Below are 14,686 nucleotides of genomic sequence, written 5' to 3'. Positions count from 1 at the left end.
AGGAGCCCTCTGTGCAGTGAGGAATCTGATTGGTTTACAGCAGAGTGCGGAGCTCCGGAAGGGACTATTTCAGCGACCGCTCGCTCTGCTGCAGTGTCGGAGACAGCGAACGGTTCTCTTAGCTGAGGCATCCTCCCAAATACAGGTAAAGGATTTTTGCCATCATCTTGTCATTTCTTTATATAATTTCATTAGTAATCAGTAACAATAAGCAGTTTACCAGTCATCATGTAACCTAGATTATTATCACATCCTAGCCTACTATTTGGTGATTTTTAGGCCAAATGGAACAAAGTGACAATTATGTTGCTTAAGTCAGTACATAGAGAGTATTTTATTTTTGCAACTTATCAGCAATGAAATAGTCAATATTCTTAATGTCAGCTTAACCAGATGCTGTATAGCACTGCAGTCAGTACAGGGCAAATGGCTGGCGCCGGGAGCTGATGACGTTCGGATGTAGACAGAGCGCAAGCCCTACCGCAGTGAGCACTTCGTCCTTCAGAAGCGCAGTTGGAGGAGTGCGCAGGCGTTCAGTTCCAGATGGCATGGGATCATCCCTGTCAAATCGCATTATGGCTCGAAACGCGCACGATAGCCCACATCCGATGCCATGGCGTTGATTAAGAATATTTCGATGTGCATTAAATAGTACGGAATCTATAGGATCAAGATGGTGGGAAGGACAGGAATATTCTGACCCTGTCACCCAAGCCTGCTGTGCTTCAATGGGATACATATATTAGTACCTTAACCTCAGTTAAATTATTGATGCCAGCTGACCTAGTTTTAGGCAATGAGGTATTTAAAACGGTTTCATAAAATAAGAGCAGGCTAGACATTCACAGGCAGATAATGAACTGTGCACTTGAACATACACACCTGTGCTGTAGCAAACAAACAAGGCTGTTGTGGAAAAATAAACGTTCTATATGATGTCCTAAGTAGTCTAGTGACATGATATCTAAAACATTTTCCAATTCATACCCTATGTAGTTCTTTTTATTCATTTTTGAATAAATCATTTCCCTGTAAATTACTTTTTTCCCTTCCTTGCAACAGCAACCATGTCCAAGGGAACAGCAGTCGGCATCGACCTTGGGACCACATACTCCTGTGTGGGAGTGTTCCAGCATGGCAAAGTTGAAATCATTGCCAACGACCAGGGCAACAGAACCACCCCCAGTTATGTTGCCTTCACAGATTCGGAGCGTCTCATTGGAGATGCCGCGAAGAACCAGGTTGCCATGAACCCCACAAATACAGTGTTTGGTAAGAATGAAGTTTCAAACATATTGAATGAACTTGCCAAAATAACTACTTACAGTAACGTACAGTTTTGACCAATGAAAAGAAAGCTTTCATTGACTTATTACTGTTTTACGTCAATGAATAATAAATTGAATATCTTTATGCCAATTTTCCCCCTCAGATGCCAAGCGTTTGATTGGCAGGAGGTTCGAAGATGCGGTTGTCCAGTCAGACATGAAGCACTGGCCCTTCACCGTCATCAGTGACAGCTCGCGCCCAAAGGTCCAGGTGGAATACAAGGGTGAGACTAAAAGCTTCTATCCCGAGGAGATCTCCTCCATGGTCTTGGTCAAAATGAAGGAGATTGCTGAAGCCTACCTGGGAAAAGTGAGTCTCGGGGGGGAACACATCCGCATGAAAACAACTGAAACAAATACATTTCTTTCCCAGCACTCAAATGTGGCCTTTTTAAAAAATGTTTTCAACCTTGCAAATGTTTTGCAGTCAGTGTCCAATGCTGTAATTACGGTCCCGGCTTACTTCAATGACTCCCAGCGTCAGGCTACCAAGGATGCAGGAACCATCTCAGGTCTCAACATTCTCCGTATCATCAATGAACCGACAGCTGCAGCTATCGCTTATGGACTCGATAAGAAAGTGAGACCTTTAATTTGGCAATTTGACTTAATTCATTTAACATAATTTTCTAAGTTTAATTAATTTGAGATGCAGTTAATGATGCCTTTGCTCGCTGTTATTATTATTGTGATAGCTCTCATGGAGATAGATGCTCTGAAATAAGCCCTTGATATGTCAGGGCGTATTAACTAAGCAAGCAATAAGATTTCCAAAGAAACTGGCATCCCTATCAGCCGTTTACTTAGCATCAGCAATGCTCATTGAAGGGAAGAGGAGAGTGTCTACCCTGATTGATATCTTGTGGATTGCTTATTGCATCTTTCCTTATTCATTCAGCTTGTTCTTTGAGGGGATTGCATTAGAAGATAACGTTACCAAAACGTTCTTCTTTGAGGGGTTGCATTAGAAGATAACGTTACCAAAACGTTCTTCATTTGCAACAGGTTGGTGCTGAAAGGAATGTCCTCATCTTCGATCTTGGTGGTGGCACTTTTGACGTGTCCATCCTGACCATTGAGGACGGAATCTTTGAAGTGAAGTCTACTGCTGGAGACACTCACTTGGGTGGCGAAGACTTTGACAACCGCATGGTCAACCACTTCATTGCAGAGTTCAAGCGCAAATACAAGAAGGACATCAGCGACAACAAGAGAGCCGTCCGCCGTCTCCGCACCGCCTGTGAGAGAGCCAAGCGCACCCTGTCATCAAGCACTCAGGCCAGTATTGAAATCGACTCCCTGTATGAGGGCATCGACTTCTACACCTCAATCACCAGGGCTCGTTTCGAGGAGCTCAACGCTGACCTCTTCCGTGGCACTTTGGACCCAGTTGAGAAATCCCTCCGTGACGCCAAAATGGACAAGTCCGCGATCCACGACATCGTCCTCGTCGGTGGTTCCACCCGTATCCCCAAGATCCAGAAACTTTTGCAAGATTTCTTCAACGGCAAGGAACTCAACAAGAGCATCAACCCTGACGAGGCTGTTGCTTACGGTGCTGGTAAGTACATTATATATACTATGTAGTATAATAGTTGTTAACGCTGTGATGAAGTTGATGTCCAGCCATTCGCAGTTTCCACCAGAGGTTGGCAAACCAATGATGGCACAAGTACCTTCCTTGGATGTCTGAGCGAGAACTTTAACTTGCTTTATTTTGTACCTTCAGTGGAGGGCTAGAGGAATACAACCATTTTCTTTCCTTTTCAGCTGTCCAGGCTGCCATCCTCTCTGGTGACAAATCAGAGAATGTCCAGGACCTGCTGCTTCTGGACGTCACTCCTCTGTCTCTGGGTATCGAGACCGCTGGTGGCGTCATGACTGTTCTCATCAAGCGCAACACCACCATTCCAACCAAGCAGACCCAGACCTTCACCACCTATTCCGATAACCAGCCTGGTGTGCTCATTCAGGTCAGTTGAAATAGTCACTGAAGAGGATAGTTGGACCAGGAATTGTCCACAGTGGCTTGTCACGCTTTGATGTTGATGATTTATACTGGAGACTGTAAGGTCAGAGGTCGTAAGGTCAGAGGTTGTGTATTCACCTTCCTCAGCTGTCAGAATGTATAATGTCAGTTATGAATAACATTTGTCATCTTCACAGGTGTACGAGGGTGAGCGTGCTATGACCAAGGACAATAACCTGCTGGGCAAGTTTGAGCTGACCGGCATCCCTCCAGCTCCTCGTGGTGTTCCTCAGATCGAGGTGACCTTTGACATTGATGCCAACGGCATCATGAATGTCTCCGCTGTTGACAAGAGCACTGGCAAGGAGAACAAGATTACCATCACTAACGACAAAGGTAACTTTCTATTCATACCACACTAGTGAACTGAGTGTGCTCGCCAAGCTTTATTAAAATGTTGAAGTGCTTGTTTTTTCATCATGAGATTGCCTTTCTTCACTCTGCTTAATTAACCTCTGTCAACCCCTGATTAGGTCGTCTCAGCAAGGAGGACATTGAGCGCATGGTGCAAGAGGCTGAAAAATACAAAAACGAGGACGACGTCCAGCGTGATAAGGTGTCCTCTAAGAACTCCCTAGAGTCCTACGCCTTCAACATGAAGTCCACAGTGGAGGATGAGAAGCTGCAGGGCAAGATCAGTGATGAGGACAAGACGAAGATTATGGACAAGTGCAACGAGGTCATCAGCTGGCTTGACAAGAACCAGGTAAGCAATATTTTGCGTTGAAATCATTTTAACAGTCAACGCGTGAGTTTTCAATGTTTCCAAATATCCTGCTTAGAATAAAGTAATGTACTTTAACCTTTGACACTACCAGACTGCTGAAAGGGACGAGTACGAGCATCAGCAGCAGGAGCTGGAGAAGGTGTGCAACCCCATCATCACCAAGCTCTACCAGAGTGCCGGCGGGATGCCAGGAGGAATGCCCGGTGGCATGCCTGGCGGCTTCCCTGGAGCTGGTGCTGCACCGGGTGGCGGTGGATCCTCCGGACCAACCATCGAGGAGGTCGACTAAACAAGAAAGGCTAATACTCTGTACCCCAAAACACGTTAAGTGTATATCCAATGTCTGATAAATACTTAAAAGGTCATGCCATGTTGGAAGCACTGACTCTAATACTGTACACACACTGAGCCTGACTGTGAATCCTAGACTATTAAAAATCTGCCCCAATGATACTGATTTGAGTCTCTTAAGTTTTTTTTCTAAATTTGTTAGTTTTGGTATTTATTCAGATCTTCAGTTTTCTATCTTGTTTTATCTATTAAACTAATGGTATAATGTACTGTTTTTTGTCTGAAAACTGTCCAAATCACAACCGCCCCAGATGATAGCACCTCTACCACTATACTACAAAGCACTGACTTCAGTGTAACTGCACCACTAAATGTACAGAATAGATTAGTAACAGATAAGTAGTAGCTCATTGATAGTTTCTAATTATATCAAATGTGGGGCTAAGATTATGTTACTACAGTGTATCAAAGTGTTACTCATTACGGCGTACCTATAATGTAGTAAGGGAGCTGTAATATGTTCCCCTTTATTAAATGTGTTTTTTTACTGATCATGACACATTCACTGTAACTTCTTTAGCTTATGTATTTTGGTCCACTTTTTAACTATTTAACTCTTTTTTAGCTCTGCAACATTATTAGTGAAAAACACTGGATTTTATTGGCCGAGTCGCAACTTTTACACTGAATTCAACATCTGAAGGAATGCAATATTAAACTCACCTCTTTCATACACATGCCACATTCATGTGCACAATGTCATGTGAACGGTGTGGTCCAATCTTTACTAGTCTTTCATTAGCTAATTAATGGTTTAACAGTCTAGTATATCTTACTAACTGATCTGTCTTAACTTGACGCATCTCCACTTAATTTAACATGATCCTTGACAAAGATCTGATAAACTTCATCAACTGTAAATGCATACCTGCATACTGACACATGCATGCATAACTATGACACAACTATGTATAACTACTATATACTGACGGTATAATTACCCGTACTATTTAAATGGTCACCTCTTAATGTAATTGTTTTGGGGGTATACGTTTAAAACGCTTTGATAAAGACGTTGTAGCTGCAATGACAAAAAATGTCCTCTGGATGTCAGACTATTCCGTATTGCATTGGGATATCATTGTATCTGTAGATCATTTCACTACTCTGTGCATAAAAGTGTCAGATGATTGTGTGCTGTTTACTTTGCATGTGCGGGAAGAAGCTGACAGAAAAATATCATAACAAAACATTTATTCAAAACATATTTCCTCACATTTCATCACGATGAATGAAGCAAAAATAAAACCTCTGACATTAGTTTGCTTCTAGCCATACATTGTATCCCAAACTGTCGGTCACTGGTGGCGAGTGACAAGTTCATGGCAAGAATCCTGCTTCACTTTACAATACACAGAGATCCAAAATGGCTGTTCATCGTTGTGCTCCATACCTCTGGTGCTGTTCATGGAGTGCGTCAAATGGGCCTACAGTACCGAGACAATTTCACTTCTTTTGAGTTTTGAGCAAACGAAAATGAATTTACACAATTTACAAATTACACAAAACGTTTACGACCCAAAACAGCGTATGAAATGTTCTTTTGGAGACATTAACAAAGTGTGTCTTCTCTCATAGGCGCAGGACTTTATGCCCAGTGGTGTCGATCACTTGCTTTTTGCTGGCTTTTCCGTTTTCTTGGGCAAAAGCACGGCCTGAATATTTGGCAGTACTCCTCCCTGAGCGATGGTCACGCCACCCAAGAGTTTATTAAGTTCTTCGTCGTTGCGCACGGCTAGTTGCAGATGGCGCGGAATTATCCTTGTTTTCTTGTTGTCTCTGGCAGCGTTGCCGGCCAATTCCAGGATCTCAGCTGTCAAATACTCTAGCACAGCAGCCAGATACACTGGAGCTCCAGCGCCGACGCGTTCGGCATAGTTACCTTTACGAAGCAGTCTGTGGACACGGCCAACAGGGAACTGTAAACCAGCTCTTGACGATCGTGATTTCGCCTTGGCCCGGGCTTTCCCCCCAGTTTTACCTCTCCCAGACATTGCTGTTACTGGACTATTTAACGGTCATTCACGTTCGGGTACACAGAGCTTCCCCACAACAACTCCAACAATGATGTAAACTGGGATTGGTATATATACTGCTAAGATTTCTCTGATTGGTAATTTCGTATCGCACAGTTTTCACCAATGATAGAGTGTCAAATGCATGACGTTAACCCAATGGCCAATGGCAAGGCATATTTTGTGTAGCTACATTTGCATGATGTTACTATAAATAATAGGGTGGCAGTTGAAGAAGCTGGGCTTCAGTTCGTGTTCCCAACGCTGAAGCGATGCCAGATCCAGCTAAATCTGCCCCTGCTCCCAAAAAGGGATCCAAAAAGGTCGTGACAAAGACGCAGAAGAAAGGAGATAAAAAGCGCCGCAAACCAAGGAAGGAGAGCTATGCTATTTATGTGTACAAAGTGTTAAAGCAGGTCCATCCAGATACGGGCATCTCCTCTAAGGCAATGGGCATTATGAATTCGTTTGTTAATGACATCTTCGAACGCATCGCAGGCGAAGCCTCACGTCTTGCCCATTACAACAAGCGTTCGACAATCACATCCCGAGAAATTCAGACTGCGGTGCGCTTGCTTCTGCCCGGGGAGTTGGCCAAGCACGCCGTCTCTGAAGGTACCAAAGCCGTAACGAAGTACACAAGCTCCAAGTGAAACGGGCAAAGACAAGGAGCTCAAGATAGCATATGTAGACTTTTGATTCTCTTCCAGAAGATTGGACACTTGATCGACAAACTGTTGCCTCAGCCACAATTCCTGCCCATCAGACTGGATATAAGGCGTAAATAACGCGTTAGTACCAGTGCCACATTGATGTTAATGTACAAAAAAAACTCAAGGCTGTTCGAACAATCAATTAATTATTTGGTGTTACTATCTGGCTCACTATCTGGCTGTTACTGTCTGGCTCATAAATGAAAAAAAAACCGCTTTATATAATTGCTGTAGCTTCTTGGATGTCTGAATTCATTTGTAGCCTATTCCACTGGGAAAGGGAGGAGTTCGTGTCTCATCAGTTGTAGTTGCCGTTACCTTGATGCCCTGTGACAGGTGTCATTTGACTGCAGACTGCTTGACAAGAGATTTGACATATGCTTTTATTCCGTCCACTGTATCGGGGCAAGTCTTCATATTAAATATCGTGTTGTGTTGTACAACCTGAGTGGGCCTTTAAATAAACTGGTTGTCAACATCATGTTCGTTTTGGCAGGAGTGTGTGGCGGAAACATGCACAACACTTGTACACGCATGCATTATTTTGCTTCTTCAGTACGCTACCTGTGATCCGATTGTGGATACGTTTCTTCTCGGATGTCTTTGAAATCAGGGCAATTGTACTTAACAAAAAGAAGTTGTTCCCTGTGATTTTTAAGAAGGTAATGTTACGAAAAGATACAATGCAGGGGACTAGGCTTAATCATGTCTAAGCAGACTATTAAAGAACTCCCTACCCTCAGGAGATGAAAACAAAACCAAATGGAACATTCCAATCGGATGCAGAAACTGAGTATCAAAGTCTCACATTGTCTCCGCTGTTTCAGCATTATATCTGACCTGAAAATCAGGAAAAAAGATAGGGCATTCAATCAGAGGTAATTATGCAAGTAATACGACTAAGTTTTTTCTTCATAAGTATGTCAACATATCATTACAGAAAGGTCTTAAGCCTCTAAAATGTTTCAAGTAAAAAAAAACTGGTAACCATATGAAGTATTCAGAGGTGGAGAAACGGGCTGCACTCAATATTGTTCACAGTCTGTTAGAGTGCAAGGCCTAAATTAAAATCAAAACTTTGCAAGGAAGAAAGAAAATGATGCACTTGCATGAAGAAATGTGAAAAATGCAAATTTTTCTTTCTTTCTTCCTTTCATGCCATATGAAGTGTTAACTAAAAAAGAAAATATAAAAATATAGAAATATATCAGTTCACCTGCAGTGAACCAGAAAGCCACACTGAACAATCTGTACCTGTGCCACAAGCAATTATGAGCAATGGGGTATCACTGATGTCTTACAGGAGGCAGTGATGCAGCGCACCTGTACAATAGAGGTTTGCGAGATGACACACAGTCTATTGTTCAGGCCCATGTCGTGAGGTTTCTTCAGGGTTTGAGCGCTGGCGTGAGAGCTGTTGACGCTGGAGTGATTCCATTCTTATGGAATGGCAGGGTGTTTGTAGGGATCTATTTTCTCACAAAGACCCTATGCCTAGAGATAAGATTAGTAACACGTATGCTTCGACATAAGTGGCATAGTGTTTCATGTGCATGTCACTAATGCAGTGTCTGATTGCCCTTGGTTAGTTTCAATGGATTCTCTTCAGGCATTATATTAGCAGCCTATTGTACGTCTGTCACGTATGTCATGTACGTCTTTTCCTTACAATTACCAATTACAGAGTACAACACAAACACCTTAATAGTGGGGTAGGGAAACAAAAAGATGGAAGTGTCCATTAATATGGAGAAATATATCTATCTCATAATATGAAAGTGTGGACTTGAAAACGTTGAAGGGAAGCCTATCAATAGCTATGTGCAGTACCAATTAATGTTAAATGTGCACAAATACTGCAGCTAGAATTCTGATACATTTTAAGAGGTGTCGTATTTAACTGTAAAGATAATCTGGGAATGAACAAACCACATGGATGATCACCATGTCATGTAGCGTTTATCATTCAGATCTATGCTGATGATTCCTCAGTAAATATTAGAAGCTAATTTTTGTCATGTATGAAATTCATGTCGATTTCAACGGTATGGCTGTGTAAAGAGGGCTTGAGCCTCTGAGTCCTCTCCGCCTGAGAATGGCCATGGTATTCAAATCGATCACGTCCTGGTAGCTGTAAAAGCTTCAATCCGATTTCCTACCAAACTCCATATACATCATAACATCATATGCATAATGTGATCTGATCTCTTGTGATCTGACATCTGGGTAAAAGAGAGGACCAACAGCCAACCATCCATACCCATCCAGTCCATACCCAGGGGCAAAACAGTCACTTCCAGACGTATCAGATGCTCTTAAGCATATAGCGTTTCTGATAAACACACTCAAGTTGCTCTCTTTGCTTGCACAACCCCCCACCCTCCTGTTAAAGCTCTGTTTTGTTTGCGGAGGTCCTTTCACGCCTTTCATCAGAAAGGAGGCTGGTATAAATAGGTGGGGTCCACACACCACATCAGGCACAGAAAGAGAACAGGAGCCAGAGCCGAAGGCAGACTTAAACAAGGTAAAATACTTCAGTCAATTAGCAACCTTAAATGTGAATTATCAAGGCATTTTGGAGTTTCTTTACATGAAAACTAGTATGATTTAGGTACATTTCTAATAACTCAGTTGAATAATTCCAACAATGATTTAATTTTTAAACTTTTCAAACAGTAATCTTGGATTCTTATGTTTTATGCTTTCTGTTTTTTATGAATGTGGGGGTTTATTACTGGGTTACTAGTTTTGTTTGAAATTATTACCTCAAAAATGTGGTAAGACATTTTATTTGTAATTTATAAAACATCCTTGAAGTTGTTAAAATATTTAGAACAATTTTGAATTCTAATTTAGAAAAAAAAATATTAACACTTTCTCAAGACTACTACATCTACAACATTTCACAACAAATTTTATAACTTTCAAAGCAGTGCTTTTCAGTGTTACACGCAAAATGAGGTCAAGGTGAGATTATGGTTGTGGCGGGTTTCCCCTTGCAGCGCGAGGACAATGTGGCTGTCCCTGCTTGTGTATCAGTTTGCTGTGCTCGTCCTCCGTGGCGAGGCCCAGAACATATGCAGCTCCCACTCCACTTTCCGAGAGCCAGGTGAGTGGACGAGCTCGCCGCGGCAACTATGTCTTTCCCACCGCGGCACCTGCAGCTCACCTTTCCTCCTCCTCACACCTGAGAAAGCACAGCTGCATACACCCAGCAACATGAGTCGGCGAGCCTCTGCGTTTCTCCCTTAAAGGCATTAAATGATAACTCATGCCCTAGAAACACCTTATTTGCATGCGGTTAGCCTGTGACACCCAGTTTACACCTAGACAAATGTTTTTATTTGTGTGTGTGCAGCTCAATTTTGAGGTAGGGAATTAAGAAGGCCAAGGCCCAGTGAACTGTCATGCTGATTAAAATGTGTAAACTCGTTTATCTTACTTTACTTTCTTACTTATTTACATACGCACATTTGCTGTGGAATAATGCATTTTCTATATTAATTATGTTTGAGTATAAATAGATGCATTTGCTATATACAGCAAGTTGATGTAAACCTTTGGAAAATGATGTGGTGACGCTAGTCACAGAAATTCATTAATAGACTTCTTTATTTTACCACTGTCTATTGCTTTCGGTAGGGAACTCTGATATCACTGTAGTGTGTGGTACGGAGAGAATGGAACTCCAGATCCTGCTCTGTCCTGTGTACTACGGAGGGTACAACGAGTCCCTGATGGCGCTCAATGCGCGCTACGACAACCCCAACTGCCGTGGCACCCCTGACCTGAACGCGGACCCTCCTGTGCTGAACTTCAACTTCTCCATCACAGAGCAGGCTGTGTCCCAGTGCTCCAACAAACTCACGGTAACACGCAGAGAAGTGGTACATTATCAGCAGGCAGTCTGCTCTCTCACTCTCACTCTCTCTCTCTCTCCCTCTCTCTCTCCCTCTCTCTCTGTCTCTCTCTCTCTCTCTGTCTGTCTCTCTCTGTCTCTCTCTCGCGCTCTCTCTCACTTTCTCTCTCTCTTTCAGTCTCTCTCTCAGTCTCTCTCTCTCTGTCTCTCTCTCTCTCTCTCCTTGCCTGTCCCAGTCCCATTTTCACCCTAACCCCTCCCTCCTTCCTTTTCCCCCTCCCTTCTTCCTTCCCTCCCTCCCTCCCTCATTCTGTCTGTCTCCCTCCCTCCCTCCCTCCCTCTCTCCCTTCTTCTTTCTCCCTCTCTCTAACCCTTTCCCATGATCTGACCTCCTCTGGACAGTGAATGTCATTTGATGAAATCCTAACTTGGATGTTTGTTTGAGGGTGCCCCTCATAAAAGCTCTTAACTTCACAGATCACTCAACAAGTGGGTTCCGGTGTCTTCTCCGACTACTCCAACATTCAGTTTGTCAACATCTCGGGGATAATCAACTCCCTGGACCCCGGTGCCGGCACCATCACCTACCGTAAAGAGATGATGTATTTATTCTCTTGCCGCTATCCATTGCAGTACCTGGTGAACAACACAGAAATGAGTGTGTGAGTTAGTCAGCTTCTTCATTTTCTGTCACTCTAAAAAACGAATAAACTAATAAAGGAATATAGGCAAAGCATTTGTAACTGCATAGGAGTTATTGGTAATACAAAATTGGCTTTTATTTGTTATGTTAACAAAAGTAACGTCAGAACAAAATTATGAGAAATATCAACTGTTCCGCCACTGGATATCAGTACTGCTCAAAGTTCAGAAAAAGGAGAGAAAACGAAGGCAACTCTTGCCCTTTACGGAAGTGCTGCATAGGTTCTCTTCTCCTTTCCAGAACTTTCCAGAACAGATCATGTATATCCAGAGAGCTTTCTAAAGATATGCTATGCTTTAAAGCAGTTCTCCATCCCAGTAAATGAGCACCAGTCCTCAGTATGAAGACCATGAATAAACATGTCTAAACATGAATAAACATGTCAGGATATTGCGCAATCAAAGGTCACACCTAGCTTATTTTTTTTGCAACAGATCGGGTGTGAGCCTGGCAATCAAGGACAACAATGGGAGTTTCATCAGTACATTAAGTATGCGTCTATTCCAGGTAGGACCTCAGCTCACACACATACACAAAACACATACGAAGACAATGGACATGGACAATGGACAATACTTATGATGAGTAATTCATTTGGACAATTTGTGATTCCAAGGATCCAGAGTACTCATCCCAGCTCATGGTCCCTGACAGTGGTCTGAGTCTGAAAACTCGAATCTTTGTCCAAGTTAAGGCTACAAATCTCACAGCAAGGTACTAGATATGACACCTTCAATAATCAGGATTTTGGATCTGGGTATCACCACAATAACATGAGTATGAAGAAGTGATTATAAAACACTCTTTACTAGTCATATGTATGAACATAGTTACATAATATCATATGGGTATGAACCTACATGTCATATAATAACATATGGGTGAGAATATGCATAATATCTAATGACATACAAGACTACAATGCCATTTCTGAATAAGTACCAAAACACTTGCAGAATAACTAGATGAAATAACATATCCCAGTTGTGGAATTAGCTATTGTCCCATGAAGCACATGGTGGGCACAAAGAGACTACTGTGTGGATCATACGAACACAATTAAGAGTACGACACACACGCTAAACTGGTTTTGACTTCAGTTTACCTTAGAATCTTTCCTCTTCATTAAGGTTTAATGTGTTGCTGGATCGATGCTATGCCACAACCAGCCCTTCTCCAATGAACAGCACTTACTACGACCTCTTCGTTGGGTGAGTGGCTCCATCTGGACGTACATCCGTAAACTAAAAACACCAGGCCTGATATGAGAAGTCGAGAATGTGAATAGACCAATTTTCCCCATTTTTTAGCCTCTAAGTCTCTGATTTTAGGTGTACTCGTGACGGGCAGACAGTGATGGGAGTGAACGGGGACGGACAAGAAGCACATTTCTCCTTTGAGGCTTTCCGTTTCGTGGAGCATAAGAATAAGACGGTGTCCACCTTCTACTTGCACTGTGAGACTAGACTCTGTGAGAGGACGTACTGCAGCTCCCTGCAACAGGTGACACCTCACTTGATGTCTGTGGTGGTGCTACTGTAGGATTGATCATTTAACATCAGGACACGCAGAGCTTTGTTACCGTTGTGGATCTTGTCTAAATTGTTTGTCATGAGTGGATATACTTTGAGAATGTAATATGCCCATCGCATTGAAACCCCAATATTACATTAACATAAATGCATTTAGAAGATGCCTTTACACAGAGCAACTTAGTTCAAGTTCAAAGCTCGAGGAGGAAGAGGGAGGTCATATGCTTTCCTTCTGCCCTTTAAAACTGTTCGAGTAGCTCGAGGAGGAAGAGGGAGGTCATGTGCTTTCCTTCTGCCTTTTAGAACTGTTCGAGTAGCTCGAGGAGGAAGAGGGAGGTCATGACGGCCCAGGGGACCTCAGTGAGTGACATGGCCACGGTTAGCTCCGGCCCAGTCATCACTAAAGTTGACACTGGTAAGATGGCTCTCCTGATTAATGAAATAAAGTAGATAAAGTAAATAATAGAGTTAAAAGTATATGTTTAGTGGATCTTAAGGAGTCTTAAAGTAAAGATAAAGGTAAAAAAAATCGATAGTGTAGTATCACAATATGTTTTGGCACAATATTATCGTGCAGCACCAAGTATCTTGATATTTAATTATTTAATATTATGATTTCAATTTTATTTAGGTACATACGTCTATTCTGATAACATTGCTTCTGGAGTCCTCAAGACCTCATTCCTCTCTTGAGAAAATAGAAAGGAAGTCAGAGTCGAGAACAAATGTACTGCACCAAGATGGTTACAGAGACTCCCAGTACACAAAACGTAATATTTGGGTGAAATTAATCGCATGAATTACTGATAATTTTTTTTTGTGTTTTTCATTTTCAGGTGAAGTGGCTGCAGGACATTTATCTGAAGGTATTTATATAAGTTCATGTAGTGTTGAGGTTTTATGGTTGAACCATCTAACTATGAAAAACAATCCTAACCACATCTGATACGACTGTATACATATGTTCATATGGAAATAAAATGTCAGGGATTTCAGACTTTTTATCAAGTTGAGTAGGCGATAGATGATAACAGGTGAAAGCAGGTGATCTCTTTGTGACTGTCATTCAGATTCCAATCCGTCCCGTGGGCAGAGCCCAGTGCTAGGAGTGGCGGTAGCCGCGGCAGTGATTGGCGTGATCGGCATGGCAACCCTGGGGGCCATCTTTTACTGGGTCCGTCTCACTAAAAACAAGGACAGCCTTCTGCCACAGAGGGCCAACGGAGGTCGCTGAAACCCCTGAAGCAAGTGGACTGACAGGACAGCGGACAACATTAGTCAGGGTCAAAGGACAAGGTCGAGGTCAAAGGACAAAACCACTTGCATCATATATAAACATATACAAGCATATATCTGTGCTCAATCAAATACAACGCGTGCTAGTCTCCTGCATAGACACTCTCCTTTCCGCTCTTGTGGTTTAAATGAG

General features: G+C 42.5%; 4 protein-coding genes across 4 annotated transcripts; 3 read left to right on the top strand and 1 right to left on the bottom strand.

Moving 5' to 3' along the window:
- The first annotated feature begins 48 nt into the window (after positions 1–48).
- On the top strand, positions 49–4,537 carry LOC105900363 (heat shock cognate 70 kDa protein). Its single transcript, XM_012827652.3, has 9 exons — positions 49–145; positions 1,063–1,272; positions 1,433–1,638; positions 1,756–1,908; positions 2,334–2,889; positions 3,099–3,301; positions 3,495–3,693; positions 3,831–4,063; positions 4,176–4,537. The coding sequence occupies exons 2-9, from the start codon at positions 1,068–1,070 to the stop codon at positions 4,371–4,373; spliced, it is 1,953 nt and encodes a 650-aa protein (XP_012683106.2). The 5' UTR covers positions 49–145; positions 1,063–1,067; the 3' UTR covers positions 4,374–4,537.
- A 1,075-nt stretch (positions 4,538–5,612) lies between these two features.
- LOC105900365 (histone H2A) lies at positions 5,613–6,510 on the bottom strand. Its single transcript, XM_012827654.3, has one exon. The coding sequence runs from the start codon at positions 6,427–6,429 to the stop codon at positions 6,043–6,045; it is 387 nt and encodes a 128-aa protein (XP_012683108.1). The 5' UTR covers positions 6,430–6,510; the 3' UTR covers positions 5,613–6,042.
- A 37-nt stretch (positions 6,511–6,547) lies between these two features.
- On the top strand, positions 6,548–7,644 carry LOC105900366 (histone H2B 3). Its single transcript, XM_012827656.3, has one exon. The coding sequence runs from the start codon at positions 6,723–6,725 to the stop codon at positions 7,101–7,103; it is 381 nt and encodes a 126-aa protein (XP_012683110.1). The 5' UTR covers positions 6,548–6,722; the 3' UTR covers positions 7,104–7,644.
- A 2,531-nt stretch (positions 7,645–10,175) lies between these two features.
- On the top strand, positions 10,176–14,491 carry si:ch73-261i21.5 (zona pellucida-like domain-containing protein 1). Its single transcript, XM_042708497.1, has 9 exons — positions 10,176–10,272; positions 10,806–11,032; positions 11,500–11,684; positions 12,160–12,232; positions 12,342–12,439; positions 12,856–12,936; positions 13,057–13,228; positions 14,094–14,123; positions 14,351–14,491. The coding sequence occupies exons 1-9, from the start codon at positions 10,176–10,178 to the stop codon at positions 14,489–14,491; spliced, it is 1,104 nt and encodes a 367-aa protein (XP_042564431.1).
- Positions 14,492–14,686: the final 195 nt, after the last annotated feature.

The sequence above is a fragment of the Clupea harengus genome, chromosome 8 (assembly GCF_900700415.2).
Source record: "Clupea harengus chromosome 8, Ch_v2.0.2, whole genome shotgun sequence".
Lineage (NCBI taxonomy): Eukaryota > Metazoa > Chordata > Actinopteri > Clupeiformes > Clupeidae > Clupea > Clupea harengus.
This window is presented reverse-complemented; position numbering and strand designations above follow the sequence as displayed.